The 16,079-nt window shown below is 48.3% G+C and overlaps 1 protein-coding gene across 2 annotated transcripts; it reads left to right on the top strand.

Moving 5' to 3' along the window:
* Positions 1 to 882: 882 nt before the first annotated feature.
* Positions 883 to 12,683, top strand: DEFB1 (defensin beta 1). 2 transcript variants are annotated; one of them, XM_022570827.3, is made up of 3 exons: positions 904 to 1,018; positions 6,024 to 6,306; positions 12,426 to 12,683. In XM_022570827.3, the coding sequence occupies exons 2-3, from the start codon at positions 6,129 to 6,131 to the stop codon at positions 12,572 to 12,574; spliced, it is 327 nt and encodes a 108-aa protein (XP_022426535.1). In that variant the 5' UTR covers positions 904 to 1,018; positions 6,024 to 6,128; the 3' UTR covers positions 12,575 to 12,683. The 2 variants fall into 2 exon arrangements, with proteins under 2 accessions (XP_022426536.1, XP_022426535.1); XM_022570828.2 differs by lacking the exon at positions 6,024 to 6,306 and having other exon boundaries at positions 883 to 1,018.
* The last annotated feature ends 3,396 nt before the right edge of the window (positions 12,684 to 16,079 follow it).

The raw sequence follows: 16,079 nt of genomic DNA, 5'->3' as shown, positions 1-16,079 counted from the left end.
AGCACGGAGGATTTTTAGGCCAGCGAAGCTATTCTGTAGGACGCTATAATGATGGCTACATGTCACTATCCATTTGTCCAAACCCATAGGATGTATAACACCAAGAGTGAACCCGAATGTCAACTCCAGACTTTGGGTGACAATGACGTGTCAGCAGAGGTTCATTACTGTAACACACATACCATCTGGTGAGGGCTGTAGATAGCGGGGGAGTCTGTGCATGGGCAGGGCTGGGGGTATATGGGACCTCTCTGTACCTTCCCCTCAATTTTGCTGTGCACTTAAAACTGCTCTAAAAAAATTGTCTTGATAAAAAAAAATAAATTTCAGTGATAAAAGAGGCCCATAGATTAAAAAGGATTTCAGAGATATCTTAATTTAAAAAAAACCAGAAGCTCAAAAGGCTAGTATTAGTCAACCTTGGGCCTGATGAAAATTCCATCCATAAAGGTTAAAAGAACGGGCTCGGCTTTTATAAGGGAAGAGGGTGAAGTCTGGGGTCTCATCAGCTAAAGGGCCTGACACCGGATGGCAGCCGGGCAGCCACCAGGCTCAGTGCCTCCCCGGGGCCGCCTGTCGGGGCTCCCTGAGCCATCCCAGCGACAGGGGTTCTAGCAGGAGCTCCTGTGCTGGGAACGGCAGCTGAACTGCCCAGCTGAGACTCAAAGCAGAACCGGAGGACTGCCTCCACGCCTGCAGGCCGAGAGCTGGGTCCAGCTGCAGCCAGACAGAGAAAAGTGTGTCCACGTGACTCCCGGCTGACTCAGGGCTTGCCGCGAAGGGTTATTTCTTAGCATTTCACTCTAAGGATTGCGACACCACCCTTCACATCAGTCTGTGCGATTGTGCAATCCTCTAGCCCTATAAATACAGTGACACTGCAGCCGCTGGAAGCCTCTGAGAGCTCAGCCTCCAAGAAGCCTCTGCCCTCCCCGGGGATCCGGGCCACCTGCCACCACCATGAGGGTCCTCTACCTGCTGCTGCTGGCTCTCGGCCTCTTTTCGCAGCTGGCCACAGGTGAGCTGGGGACCTGCTGCAGCGCCCGCCCCGGGGCTGGGACTTGGGGCTGAGTCTAAGAGCAACGGCCTCTGTGTCCCCAGGACAGATCAGCAGGAAGGCACCCTCGAGGCTGAGCGGCCTGCTGCGGGCAGAAGGCCGTGGGCAGAAGCCTACCGAGCCTGCAGGGTCTGGGCCATCCCGGCCGCTAGGGGCAAGCGCGCCTGCCTGGAGCATCCCCAGGCCGATTCTCCCAGGTGCCTGAGGGCAGCTGAGCTGCAGGAGGGCCAGACTCCCATCTCTCTGTCTGTCCCTTAGGGCTCCCTTCCCTCTGCACTTGGCAGGGATGGGAGGCCCGCGCCAGGCAGCTCCCAGCACCTCCCAGCCCTGTCTTTGTCTCGGGCATCCTGCAAGTATCCTATGGGGAAGGGGATCACCTATTCCATCTGCAGAACGTCTCCTCACCCTGAGAGGTCAGGGTCCGAGGCAGCCGAGAGGTGCAGGCTGCCACGCCATCTCTCTCCAGGTCCCGGGGTGGGCTCTCCCAGGTGCCCTGCTGCGAGCAGATGCTTCCCGCCCCGCCCACAAGACCAGCTCAGCTGGAATCCTTGACTCACCCGTGTGCAGGCAGTCAGAGATCCACCTTCCTTGAGAAATCGGTTCACATCCTCCAGGGTGGGCCATTCCCCAGTGCAGAGCAGGGGAGCTCTGTGTCAGGCCCAGCTCCCCTGGGTCAAGGCAGCAGTGCCCCTGACGTAAGAGAAGGTGAGACTCTTCTGGCAGAATCGGGATGCATTTTACCCCAGACCCGTCGCTCACTCACTAAGTGATCTTGAGCGAGTCTCACATTCTGGGTTTTAGTTTCCGCATCTGCGAGTTGAGCGTGCTGTGGCAGGTGGCTCTAAAAGTGTTAGAGCTCTGGAATTCTCTGAAAGACCCACTTGTGCTTTTCTCCAGGCCATCATTTTAGTGTGCAGATGTGCCTAATTTGCTCCAGGGGTGCCTCAGTGTTCCCCTCGGACAACTGGGTTCAGAGGTATTCCAATGCAGAGTTTTAAGGTTTCCAGGTGGAATGCATAAGAGAGGTGGAGAAATTAATTTACTGAGTTGCAACCTTGTTTTCTCAAAAGAATAGAAAATACCAGTGCATGCCACGCAGTCAGCGTCTCCTCTGTTTTATCACACTCATCTCATTGCATGTGTGTTCGTACTGAGTAGCCGTGCAAAATCTCTTACTGCAGCTCAGGTACACTCAAAATGTTTGAAAGTCACTCTGTTAACGTGAAGAGCTCTTTTCAGTCTATGACATGTAAATATGATTACGAACATCTCATGCAGAGTTCAGAAAATGAACGTGTCTCCAAGGGTATGTGCAGGAGCAGATAAACTTACTAATCACTCGTGAATTATCAGCTAACATCGTGCAGCCCTTAGTGCACGCGGGATCAGCTAAGACGCTGTCCTCCGACGACAGGCAGGCCCTGTCTGGACAGAACTATCAGTGAATGGATTCCCAGGATAGGGACCGGGGCCCTCAGGACCAGTTGCTGACCCCAGCTCACCTTCTAGAAAGGCAAGATTAGCACCCACCCTCCACCTCCCAGCTCGAGCTGGGAGGCTGCGAGCGGCCGAGGTCCTTGCACGGCAAGCACCACCTCTGCAGTGCCTCTACTGTCCCAAGACGTTTGCATCTTAAAAGAGGGCCACAGGCAAGGGCAAACTCGACACGAGTGTTTTCTGGGGGATGTCGTGCTGTCTGGATGCTGTTATCTGGGTGGAAAGAGCCCCAAGTGTCTTCCGCGTTGGAACACACAGGTGCCCCCAGCCTGAGTGCCCCGGGGCCACAGCGCAGGCAGCTCTCACCTAGTCTCTGCTTTACCCTCAGGCACCGGTTGTGCTTCTGGTCATTGCATCCTCACTGCTGTGCAGGGGTTGTCACAGCTGCTGCAGCTGCCCCTGCCATACCCACCCTGCCCGTGGGCCGCACAGTTGCGGGGTCATTGCAGGGAGGGAGCGGGGGCTGCTCAGCAACGCTGAGACCCCGCGTGGGTCAGTTCACTCCTTTTCTGGAAGAGCCCTTAGACCTGGTCATTTCACAGGTGAGGAAATCGAGGCCCACGTGACCCGGGGGAACCAGTGTTCTGTGGTCACTACAGGAGATCCTAAGACTTGACGTTCTCTTTAGCAGTTTTCATCTCGGTCAGAAAAAAAAAAAAAATACGGGTTGCCCACTTGTATCTTATTCAAATGGTCTTTCTGTGAATGCAGAATGATGTCACAATGACAAGGCGACCCAGGTCCCTGCATCAGCTGGATGGGACCCCAGCCGAGGTGTTGAGAAATCAAGACAGGTTGACGTTGTTCCCTCACTGATTCAAGGAGTGTTTGGTTAAGAGCTGCTGTGGGCAGGTGTTGCCCAGGAACAGGGGATGCGCCAGGAAACACAGCCCTGGGTCTCATCTCTACACATTCCAGAAACAGAGCGGGACGAGAAAACCGATTACATAATTACTTAACTAATGGCAACCGTGTTGTGAAATGCTGTTAAGTGCAGGACGCTAGGAGAAGACATGACAGTGAGAGCTGACCTGTTCTTGAGGAAGCTCAGGGACGGAAAATTGTAAGTCATTTTGGTGTTCATGATACTTTCAAAAAAATATTTCTTTTAATTTCCTCCCAACATTTAAAAGTCAGGATATGCCACCAAAAAAAAAAAAAAAAGAAAAGAAAAGAAAATCTGATTTTTATCTTCTCTTTTTTAAAATTTAAAAAAGTTTTAAAACTTTTAATTTTATATTGGAATATAGTTGATTAACAATGTTGTGTTAGTTTCAGGTGTACAGCAAGGTGATTCAGTTATACATATTCATGTATCTATTCTTTTTCAAATTCTTTTCCCATTTAGGTTGTTACCTAATATTGAGCAGAGTTCCCTGTACTACAGAGTAGGTCCTTGTTGGTTATCCAGTTTAAATACAGCAGTGTGTAAGTGTTATCTTGTCTTAAAAACACAAAAGATGTGGCAACATTCCTACATGGCAACAGTGAGCTGCAACTAAACAGCGGCTGTGCCTCCAGATGGGCCTCCCTCCCCCATGTCACTGCAGACCCCACCGGTCCCTAATGCCTCACCTCAGCCCACTTCACAGATTTGTGTTACCCGCCTGGCTGCAGTGGGCAGCTGGATTTGCAGCCCTGAATTAACTAAACCAGTGAAAGGGGAGAAGTCAAGGACAAAGCAGACGGAAAGGATAGCTGGTGTGAAAGCCTAGAGATGAAGAGAAATAGAAAACCATAGCTCTCGCTTTTAGTTAGTCCTCCCAGTGGCCCCGTGGGGGAGGAAGAATCATTATTCCCATTTTCTGGGTAAATAACAATAATGAAGTCACATGACTGGTAGCAGAGCAGGGACTCCCAGGCCCTCAGCTGCAACACTGCAGGCCGCTCAAGGCACAAAGCGTGCCAGGGAGCAGAGAGGAGCCAGGATGGTGATGCGGGGGCAGATCCAGTGAGGGCTGAGGCAGCAGGAAACGCATCTGGGTATGAGTGAGCCCCAGGGGGTTTTAAACCCAAGAGTGACAGAATCAGAAACGGCTTCTTTAAGAGACCGGTTTGTTGGGCTTCCCTGGTGGTTAAGAATCCGCCTGCCCATGCAGGGGATATGGGTTTGAGCTCTGGTCCGGGAAGATCCCACATGTCACAGAGCAACTAAGCCTGTGCGCCACAACTACTGAGCCTGTGCTCCAGAGCCTGTGAGCCACAACTACTGAGCCTGAACTCTAGAGCCCACAAGCCACAGCTTCTGAGCCTGCATGCCACAGCTACTGAGCCTGTGCACCTACAGCCCGTGCTCCGCAAGAAGAGAAGCCACCACAGTAAGAAGCCCACGCACCGCAATGAAGAGTAGCCCCGCTCGCCGCAACTACAGAAAGCCCGCGCACAGCAACGAAGACCCAACGCAGCCGAAAGTAAATAAATAAATTAATTTTTTTAAAAAAGAGACTGGTTTGCTGCCGCGTGGAGGTTGATCAGAGGAGAGGACAGTAGATACAGGGGGACAGTGAGGACGGTCTTCCTGTAAACAGGGCCCACAGCTGTGCTTTTGCCAGGTGATCAGCAAGTTAACCAAAATTAATGCCGCTGATAGAGTCATGGCCCAATCCTCAGTCCTCTTCTTTCCTTTCCCTCCGGACACGGATACCACGTGCATTCCCGGGAGTCTGGGCCTCTGTTTCCTCACCTTTAAAGTGACGGATGAGGCAAAACAAGTCCCAGCCCGACGTCCTGTGACCCTGGATCTCCACCTGGCCCTGCTCACACCCGAGTGTCGCAAAGTGTGTCACTCAGACCTGCTGGCCCGAATTCCTTCCACCTCGCAGAACTCTGGCAACAGCACCAGGAATGTGCCTGCTACGGCCTCGGATCCCGTCCGGAAAAACACGCTCCCCGGTGCCTCAGACACAAGCCCCTGATTCCTACGAAGCAGACCCGACAGGAGCACCCGATTAGCAATGCGGGGGAAACAGAGTCATCCTCAGAAACGCCGGTCACACGGCACCGGCTGTGGTACTTCGTAGTGCCACGAGCAACTCCGAAAACATCTCACTAAGTGTCCCCAGCACCTGCATCCGTCATGCAGGGACGACTCTTATCCCCACGTTAGAGGTGGGTTTTGCAGGGAATCTCAGAGAGGCTGACTTTTCAAATACTCAGCCCGCGAATACCAAGGACTCGAATTCAGCTCTGACTCGAACTCCTATATTCTTTTCCCACACCTCCCAAAGACCTCTGGATATGTCACCAGCAAATCAATTTATCCTAAGGATAATCTAGATGGAAGTGACTTAAAGCTTTCATGACCTTCATAGGAGGCACTGCTGGTTATCAGTGGCCGGCAAGCGTTTCTAGGAACAGGGACGTCATGGGTGACCCGTCTGTGGAAGAGGGGCCCTGAGTTTTCACTTGGTTTGCAGTTCTGTTATTTGTTTTGCAGGAGTGGCTTGTATATATTTGATTTCTTCCCCAGATATCTTGAAAAGATCCACAGAGGTGAAGTCCGACCCTCTCTGGCCTCCACTGACCGCCTGAGCCACCAGCACGTCTCCTAAGTGGACAAGCGACCTCTATTGTAATGTCCGCAATGGGAGGGAACCCACTCACTCGTGGGCAACCCTTCCCCTGGCACACTGCCAACCAGCCACCTTGTTCTGACTGGGGAAAGAGCCCAGCTGACTGGCCCAGGCCCACATTCCGAGACGACCAGTCTCACGTCGCTTCCCACGGACAAGTCCCTGTATGCATCACCACAGGTGTGGGACTCCACGGCCAGCGCTGGCAAATCTGGATTGCACCCTATGGATCCTCAGACCTGTGTCTGTGTCTGCTCCTGTCACATCTCAGATCCATGGGTGCCGTCAACCCTGTTCTGGCTCCTGACTTTCTCCACGCCTGTGCTTTTCTGCTGCTTATGTGGTGCAGTCCTCCAGGGCAGGGGGTAGGGGTCCCGGCAGGGGTAGAGCTCAGGCCTCTTCTTCTCCAAAACCCTTGTCATTTCGGCACTTCACTCCACTTTAGCCTGGTGGTCTTTTAGGACAAGAAATTTATATTTCAGTCAAAAGCTCCCCAATTTTCCCTTCTGACATTGTTCCAAAACTTCACTTGCACCTCCAACTGTATACTGTCAACCCAATTTCAGAGGAGAGGGCCGGGGAACAGGGTCCACTGCCCGTGGCCTGAGGACCACACTCCCAATCTCAGAGCTCCCCGCTCCTGTCTCTCTGAAAGGCTCTTTAAGAAATTTTATTTTCGTGGCTCTTTTATATAAAGTCCAAAGATCCTCCCCATGTTTCCAATGTATCTTCTTCTCTGTAGACTTTTTCACCTGCCCTTTTCCTTGAACCTCCACCATCTGACCTGCACAGGCTGTGTCCCGTCTCGGCAGCACTGACAGCTGTCCATGCCCCTCAGGCAGATTTATTTCCTGATGACTCTGTAACAGTCAAGCCTCTCCTGTGTTCACTGCCATGAACGTTCTTCCTCTCATTTTCTTCTGGGACTGACCCATTGGCACTTATTTTCTAGTTAATTTCCTGCTACTTAATCACAACAGCCCTTCATTCAGCCAACACCTATTATTACAGTTGACTTAAAAAACAGCTGGTGTTGTAGTTGCACTTGGGTGGGATTATTGAGAGTCCAGCTATAATTGGCCTAGTAACTGTGTAGTATTTGAGAGTCTCTCTTTTCGCTGCAAGCATAGAAGCTGGTACAAGCCTGCTTTCCTAACAGGCCTGCTCCCTTCACCCCTCCTCATCCTTCATTCTTACCTATAAGCGCGCTCCCTCTTTTCCATGTTCCTCTGGTTCATGGCGCTCCAGAGGCCGCCACATGATGTGTTGGACTGTATTTCTCAGACCAGCTGAATAAGGACCAAGATAAGAATGAGCACAAGTCTAGAGACGTACTATCATTCTTGGGAAAGGGGGGGAGAAGAGCGGGGCTGTGAGTTATCCAAGGAGCTTGCATGCCCGGGAGTGGACGGAAACGGACCAAGGCATGATGGGAGAGGGTGTACACAGCACGTAGCACAGGAGGCCCACAGTGCCAGGAATACACGGAAGACCTTTTCAAAAGCAACTCTTATTGTTTTAATTTTTAATTGTAAAATATAACATGTATCCAGAAAAGCACATAAAACTCGAATGTATAATTTAATGAATTATTATAAAACAAGCACTCCTGTAACCACAGTGTGAGCCAAGAACTAGAACTTGGCCAGCACCTAAGAGGCTCTCCTCCAGGCTTCTCAGTCACAAATCCCTCCTTCCCCCAAAAGCAATCATCCCTTGACTTTTATGGTCATAACCTCCCATATTTCTTATAGTTTTACCATGTTAACATTCATGCTGAATAATATAGCTTGGTTTGTGCATACGTTTCAACTGACTACGTGTCAAGAGGTGGTGGCACTGCTGGGTCGTAGCATGTGCTTATACTACTGAATTTTAATGAATAATGCCAAACTGTTCTCCAAAAGCGTATATATCAACTTACGCTCCTACGACCAATGAATGAAAATGCCTGTTCTTCCATATCTATGTCAACACTTGATAATGTCAATCATTTTAAAATTTTAGCCATCTGGTGAGGGGAGTGGCATGGCATTGGCGATTTAATTTGCATTTCCCTGATAAATAATAAGTTGAGTACTTCTGTGTATAATTACTGACCACCTGGATATCTTTTGTGAAGTACCTGTGTGTCTTCTGCCCATATGTTCTATCAGATTATCTGTCTTTTCTTAATGATTTGTCGTAGCTCTTTATATATTCTGCATAGAAGCTCTTTGTTGGTTGTAAGTATTAGAAATATCTTCTCCTACCTTGTGCCTTAATTTTTCACTCTCTGAATGGAAACTTTCCTTAAGCAGAGGTTTTCCACATTATTTTAATGTGGTTAAACGTGTCATATCTTTTCCTTTAGGGTTAGCGCTTTTGTACCTTAAGAAATCTTTTTTTACCCCAAAGGCACGAAGAAAGTGTTCAGTGCTGTTTGCTGGGGGCTTTTACTGTTTTTCCTTTTACATTTAGGCTTATAACCATCTGGCAGTGGCTTTTAGTGTGCACGTATGGTCCGAGCTAAGAGTAAAGGGTTTTTTTTTCCACTATGAATATCCAATTGTCCCAGAACCAACCACTGAGAAGACCATTTTTCTCCACTGTTCTGCGGGGCCACAGTTGTTCTACTTCAACTCTCCATATACGCATGTATCTCTTTCTGCTGTCCTGCTTCTGTATTTGTCTGCCCTTGTATCCTCACCACGCTAATTACAGTGGCTCTGTAATTAGTCTCAAAATCCAGTAAAGCAAATTCTCCCGCCTTCTTTTCTATGAGTGTCTTGGCTATTCTTGGTCCTTGGAATTTCCATATATGTTTTAGAATCAGCTCATCAAGTTTCACTGAAAGAAATCTCTTGGGATTTTATGGTATTGGGTTAAATCTGCAGCTTACTTTGGGGAAAATTAACATTTTAAAAATAATTAATCCTCCAATGCTTAAACATAGTATTTCTACTTATTTAGGGCCTCTTTAAATTCAAAAAAATACTGTATTCTTTATAGATTGAGGTATTGCACATAATTTCTTAGATTTATAACTAGGCATATTTTATGCTCTTCTATATGGTGTTTTTATTTTATCTCCTTTTTTCTGTTGGTTGCTAATATACAGAAGTAAAATTCATTTTTTCTTTTTTGTATGTTGATCTCAGCAAATTTGCTAAATTTGCCTGTTCATTCCTTTTGGATTGCCTACATATAATCATAATGTCTGCAAATAGAGACAATTTTATTTCTTCCTTTCCAACCCTTGTACCTTTTTTTTTTTTTTTTTGTTCTCTTATCCCCCTGGCCAGTACTTCAAGTATAATGAGGAATGGTAATGACAATAGCAGTTATGCTGGTCTGATTGCCAATCTCATGGAATGTTTTCAATACTTGACCATTAAGTGTACTGTATGTTGTAGGCTTCTGTAGGTACTCTTTATCAGATTAGGGAAGTTTCCTCCAGTTTCTTATTTGCTAGGAGCTTTTTTTTTTTTTTATCACGAATCAATGTTGATTTTTTTCCAATATCTTTCTGCATCTATTAAGATAATATAATCATTGGCTGATTAGATTATGGGAACATTGAATCTCCCTGGGCCTCAGTTTCCCTGTCTGTAAGTTAGGAAAAAGTGATACATTCCTTGGAGGATTAAATGCAACCATAAACGTGTTAGTTCCCCACCAAAGGAAAGATGACCAGCTTCAGAATCTTAGAAATGGATGAGATCACATAATCTAGTCTCTCCAATTTTAAATTTGAGAAGCTGGGGCTCAGAAAGTTTGAGTGCTTTGCTAAAAATCACACAAATTCATTCTAGAACAAGGAATGTAACCAAAGTACCCTGACGTTAAATATGTTGCTATTTCTTTGGGGTCCTATAATGTACTAGATCCTCAAAGATAACGCCAGAAATGAGTTCCCGCTGAGTGTGGTGACACCATAATTCACTAGCAGAGAGGTGGAGTGAGAACTGGTGAGGGTCATGGGATCTACCTCTGGTCCTGGCTCTGCCTGTGGCCAACTGCATGCCCTGGGGGGCATCGCCAGACCTCAGCGTCTTCATCTAGGGAGAGAATCACAGAGAGGTGGAAGTAGTTGAGCTCTGAGGTCCATCTGGGCTCTAAAAAGCCACAGTTGGCTGTATTTGGGTCTCCTCTGTTTACCCAACAAAAGGAAGGGTAAATATAACATTAAATATACATATATTTAAATGTTGGTATAAATACACACACACACACACACACACACACACATACCAACAACAAGAAAAAGAAAGTGTAGACCTTCTGATTTCAAAGGGCTTTCACATTCATTAGCTTGATCCATCTTCCTAATAACGATCACTTGGAGGACGTACTGAAGGAAGGATTCAATCTTGCAGCAGGGGTTGGACTGAGTATCTTTCCAGCTCTGACATCTTCCAATGAAGAGCAACAAAAGCTGGAACTGGAGATTTAGAGAGTCTAGTTGACTATGATCTTACTGGAGGTCGATATTGTGGTGAGGCTTTTAAAACCTGGAACAATCTTGAACAGCCTTGGCAGGAACCAGTACAATGTATAGAAAGAATACAGGCTGGAGATCAGGAGACTGTGTTTTGTGTGAGCAACTGTGTGGCCTTGGCCTAAGATGCTTCCCTCAGACGGTGGGACCAGCGTGTCTCTCAATGCCCTTCCATCTCCATGGCAACACAGTCCAATGAGATGTTCTGTGATGATGGAAATATTCTACCGCTGCATGGTCCAGTGCAGTAACCACTAGCCACACGTGGCCATCAAGCACTTGCAATGTGGGTGATGTAGTTTCGATTAATTAAAATATGTCACCACACGTAGCTGGTGGCCACCACATTGCACAGCACAGCTCTGTAGTGAACAAAATGAGATGAAGCCTCTTTTTGCTCTTGGTAGACGGGACACGTCTAAAGTATTTTGTGTTTATTCCAGGCCTCAAACTTAAGGAAGTCTATCCATGAACTGAACACATCCAGAGGAGAATGAACAGGGTTGTGAAGTGTCTGGAAACTAGACACTGAGAAAAATGAGAAAAAGAAGACTTTTAAGGCAGCAGAATGACTGAAAATGGGACAGCCTTCTGAAAGAGTGATTAGACTTTTCTGTATAAAGCAGGAAAAGCACCACTAGCTGGAAGTTACTGAGAGGACAGTTTCCATCAGTATGAAAACCAAGTGTCCAGCAGGCAGAGATTAGAAGCCTGTCTCCCAGGGTGTCTGCTCCAGGGTGGGCGGCGTAAACAACAGACGCTCGTTTCTCATAGTTCTGGGCGGTAAAAGTTCAAGATCAAGGTGTTGGTTTGGTTTCTCCTGACGCCTCCCTCCTCGGCTGACAGAGGGCCGCCTTCTGTCCTCACATGGCCTTTCCTCTTTGTGCTGACACATCACTCGTGTCCCTTTGTGTGTCCAAATTTCCTCTTCTTATAAGGACACTATTGATTAGTGATCACCCATATACCTCCTTTAACCACAATCAGCTCTTTGAAGGCCCCATCTCCAAATACAGTCACATTCTGAGGTCCTCGGGGGCTTAGGGCTTCAACTATGAGTGAGGGGGGTGGGGACATTGTGGGGGGGGGTTTCAGGCCATAACACCTGGCGACAGAGAGACACAAAACAATGGCTAGATAGCTGCTTGCCAGGGGTATCAGAGGTCAGCTTTTTCTGCTGGATATGGTGGAAGACGAGTCTAGAGGTCTTCAAATTATGAGATTCTGTGACGGGGAGGAAGACAAAATAAATTCCAACTGGGAAAATGATGAAAGCTTTATAGAGTAGCTATAATTTTAGCCTGACATTAAAGGATCATAGATTGCAGCAGACACGGTGATGGGGGTGGGGGTGGGGGTGGGGGCTGGGCAGGGATTCAAGCTGGAGGGAATGATGTAACTAAACAATACAGGAGTAAAAGGAAAGTTCAGGAATGCTCCTGGAATTCGAAAGGTGCTTCTGCATTTCTGAAACAGGGGATGGCAACAGTACAAAGTGGTCGAATACCTATCTGGGGACTAATGTGAATTCCCTGTACACCAAAGCTCCCTGGGCAGGAGAAAGCCCACTCGGCACCCTGCTGTTCATCTCTGGCTGCCCACTGTTTGGCCACAGCGGGCACAGACCTCGGACGGAGGGGTCTCTTTAGATGCCTTATTTCATGAGCAGCCTCACAGATCAACTGAGTGCAAAGCTCTTGGAAGGGAAACCCCTGTGACGTGCTCTGCAAAGGGTTGTCTGTTCTGCTTTCACCGAGTGTTCTGAAGTCCCTGTGGCTGCAAGCCCGGAGTCTGAAGTGCTCTCTTTCCCTTCTCATAGGTGTTAACCTGCTTACGGGTTTCGGCCAGAGGTCCGACCACTACATATGTGTCAAGAAAGGGGGGACCTGCAACTTCTCCTCCTGCCCGCTCTTCCAAAGGATTGAAGGCACCTGTTACGGCAGAAAAGCCAAGTGCTGCATCCGTTGACTTTGGGCTGGAGCATGGGCAGAGGGGACCCAGAAGCCAAGTGAAGTACTTGTAACTGTTGTTTGAATAAAAGAAGGTTTTTTCGAGGCATACGTCCTTCAGACCAAAATGAGTCTTGTGTCTCCTTTTCGAAGAGGTTCAGAAAGTATGAAGGTCAGAAGGGCAGACAGGCTGGGCCACAAAGCCTGTCCAGGATGGGACTGGGGGATGCTGACTAGGGTGTGACCTGTTTCACTGCCACTTTGTTTCATCACCAGATCTACACAGGAGGGATGCAGGGGGTCCACGTGAGACTAAGGACACCTGATGACGAGATGACACAGCTTCAGGCCTCCCTCTGTCCCAGCAGAAGTTCACCCCTGATTCAGCGGTCTCAGCTGCCTGCCCATCTGCATAGGCCAGAACCACTGCCCTTTCTCCTCCCTGGGCCGGGGGCAGTGGGTTGTGGGTTGGTTAACCTCAGCGTTTGAGAACCTTCGCTGGGACCATAAAGCTATTCCTATTTCACTCTGTAGGCCTAATAGTAGGGCTCCCGGGTGTCCATTCTTCACTCCAGCACAATCACGTGGTCTATTTACATGTCACTTAGAAAAGCATCCTCTACGACCACTGCCCCGCCTTTCATCATTTCTGCACCTTTAGGCCTGTAGACACCCACTGATGGGGAAGAGGGAGCTGCCTTCCCTTTTTTCCAATAAATTTCTTACAACTCCTGATGATACGTGTGCTTCTGTCCTCTCCTTCATCAGGCAACAGCAATTCCACATTCCACTTCGATAAATTGCAAGCACAAATAAAAATCAAACATTATAAAAACTTTGGGGGAATTCCCTGGCGGTCCAGTGGTTAGGACTCCTCGTTTTCACTACCCCGGGCCCAGGTTCAATCCCTGGTTAAGGAACTAAGATCCTGCAAGCCACGTGGCACAGCGCCCCCACCAAAAAAATTTGCCCCCATCCCCCAGTGATGGATTTAGACACCACACCCCTCTTTTGTGAGGGAAAGGCAGAGGAGATGCCATTATGCTGTGCACACCAACCGCTACTCGGGCGTTCTCTGTAACAGGAACACGGCAAGTGTTCATTACACTGCGTCCAGGCCTCCCCCTACTCCTGAAAGGCTAAGAAATAATCTGTTGACTTAAAAAAATATTCACAACCTAAAAGTTGAGAGTTATATTTTATTTGGCGGGAAAGTTTAGGACTTCAAGCCCGGGAGGCAGCATCTCAAGTAACCCTGAGAGAACTTTTCCCAGGAAGCGAGGGGGGAGCCAGGTTATACAGAAGTTTTGCAACAAAGGGCAGGTAGTCAGGAATGTCAAAAGATTATTGTTAATTAAAGAAAACCAGATATCCCAAGTGAAGGAATTTAACTTAGCTCTTTTCTGTGTATGGGAAGATGCAAGAGTCTGGGCTCCCGGAAATCATTCCTTTGATATGCACCTCAGCCATCTGGGGTCAGTATCCTGTGTGTTCCCACCCTGAGTTTCCTTAGGGCTCATGGTAGGGAGTGGCAGCAGTCTGATGGCGGCTAGATGGCAGGCATTCTTTCCTTCCTGAGTTCCCTCAGGGCTCACCAGCTCCCCAATCGCTGATGACTGTGACATCCTTTGTTTACTGACATGGTAGGCAATATTCCACTTATCCCCAGACACAAAGAGGTCACTGACCATCTCGGGAAGGTGGTAGCATCACATCAATTGCCCTGTCACCAGAGACTACAGGCTCAGACCAGAATGACTAGCAGGGTTCTTACAGCCCTTCCCAGCCCAACAGCATTTGGCCCCAGGACTTACATTCCTCGGGGGTAGCAAGTTTTAAAGGAGATGTCCCATCTCCTCTCCCCTTCTCTCCTCCACCCAAATCTCCTGGGAGCTTTTGCATTCACCTACACCTGTGTGCCCAGTGTCACCCTCCTTTGGTGAAACTGGAACGCAAAAGATATTGCCTGAACCAGCCTAGAGGGAAGATGGCTTTGAAGTTAAGGGGGGCCGGTACATGGGGCTGTCTACAAGGCACTTCACTCCCGAATGACTGAAAGGCCCAATTTCATGGTTCCTATTATAGCATCTGTCTAGATGAAGAGAAAGTATGGATTTGAGTAAGCTGTACATACAGACCCAGATCCAACCCTTTATTACCGTGGCTGTCATTAAGGAATTGCTGAATCACATACCTTCATAGTCATTAAACACGCTGACAACTCTGAGTGGGAAAAGTGTCCACTGGAGGAGATCGGTGTTGCCTGAACGCTGTTTGAAGGACGCCCTCCCCTCTTAATTACTGTTGCCTTTTAGGGTGCTATGGTGGATGGAAGCCTAGTTCACATTAGTGAGTGTGTCTGCACTTTTCCTATCATGAGCGATACGCTGGCTACTCCGGTCAAGAATTACGTGAATGCCAACATAAATTGATTAGTGAGGACCTCTACCATCACTGCAGTTGTGTCAGCAAAGCTGGACATGGCCGCCCAGATCTCTGGGAAAGGATGCAACGCATAATCACCACTAAGGCACACTATCTACCTGCACAGACAGGCATGGGAGCTGCAGAGTCATCCTGCCAATCCCCACCTCAGTCACCGAGGTACTTCCCAGGAAGGCGGCGTCATGCACAAGGCAAAACGCACCCTCGCTTTGCTTCAAACCAGCGTTTGATAGTGAATTCGTATGGCTCCACATCGGGAACAATGTGGCATCCTGGCTTCCATGGCCCGTGGGCCTATGAGGCACGTCACCCAATCAAGTAGAGAGACCTGCCATGGCATTCCACGCGTTCTTGTTTTCATGGGCACTAGCAAGTCTCAGCCATTCAAGGTTTCGTCACAAGTTTCCCCAAAAGGGGGAACTTTCTCCAATAAAGAAGAATGAACAAGGGGAGAACTGGAGCTACTCATATACATGTTAGTCTTCAGAGTAAAGGCATCTGTGTTAGTCAGGGTCCTCTGCAGAAGCAGAACCAACAGGATGTGTGTGTATATACGGAGGGAGATTCATTTTAAGGAATTGACTCACAGGATTGTGGAGACATAGCGAGCCCAGAATCTAATGGGGAGGCCTACAGGCTAGAGATACAGAAAACAGTTGCAGTTTGAGTCCAAAGGCAGTCTGCTGAAGAATTCCTTTCTTCTTGGGGGAGGTCCGTCTTTCTTCTGTCAAGGGCTTCAGCTAATCAGATGAGGCCCACCCACATTGTGGAGGGCAGTCTGCTGCACCCAGAGTCCCCTGATTTCAGTGTTGTGTTGTCTGTATTTTATTTTCTGTATATTATGATGGTTTGGTATCTTTTTAAAAAAGCAACAAACAAACAAAAAACCCAAAACAAAAAACACCTTTTCTGGCTGGGAAGAAACTGGATTTCCTGGTGCTAATCGATGCTTAGAGCAAAGGGCCCAGCTGGGAGCATGCGTTTGCTATGCCAGCTACGCAGTCCAGAGCCAGGCCCCCTCTATGTGGCTCCCACTTTACAGGAGATGATATTCTTCTGCCTGCATCATGCCAGGGCAA

This window comes from Delphinapterus leucas, chromosome 21, assembly GCF_059928025.1.
Source record: "Delphinapterus leucas isolate spDelLeu-1000000601 "Yukka" chromosome 21, BTC_Dleu_Yukka2, whole genome shotgun sequence".
Classification (NCBI taxonomy): domain Eukaryota; kingdom Metazoa; phylum Chordata; class Mammalia; order Artiodactyla; family Monodontidae; genus Delphinapterus; species Delphinapterus leucas.
The sequence above is the reverse complement of the archived record's forward strand: the minus strand, read 5'-3'. Positions and strand labels throughout refer to the sequence as shown.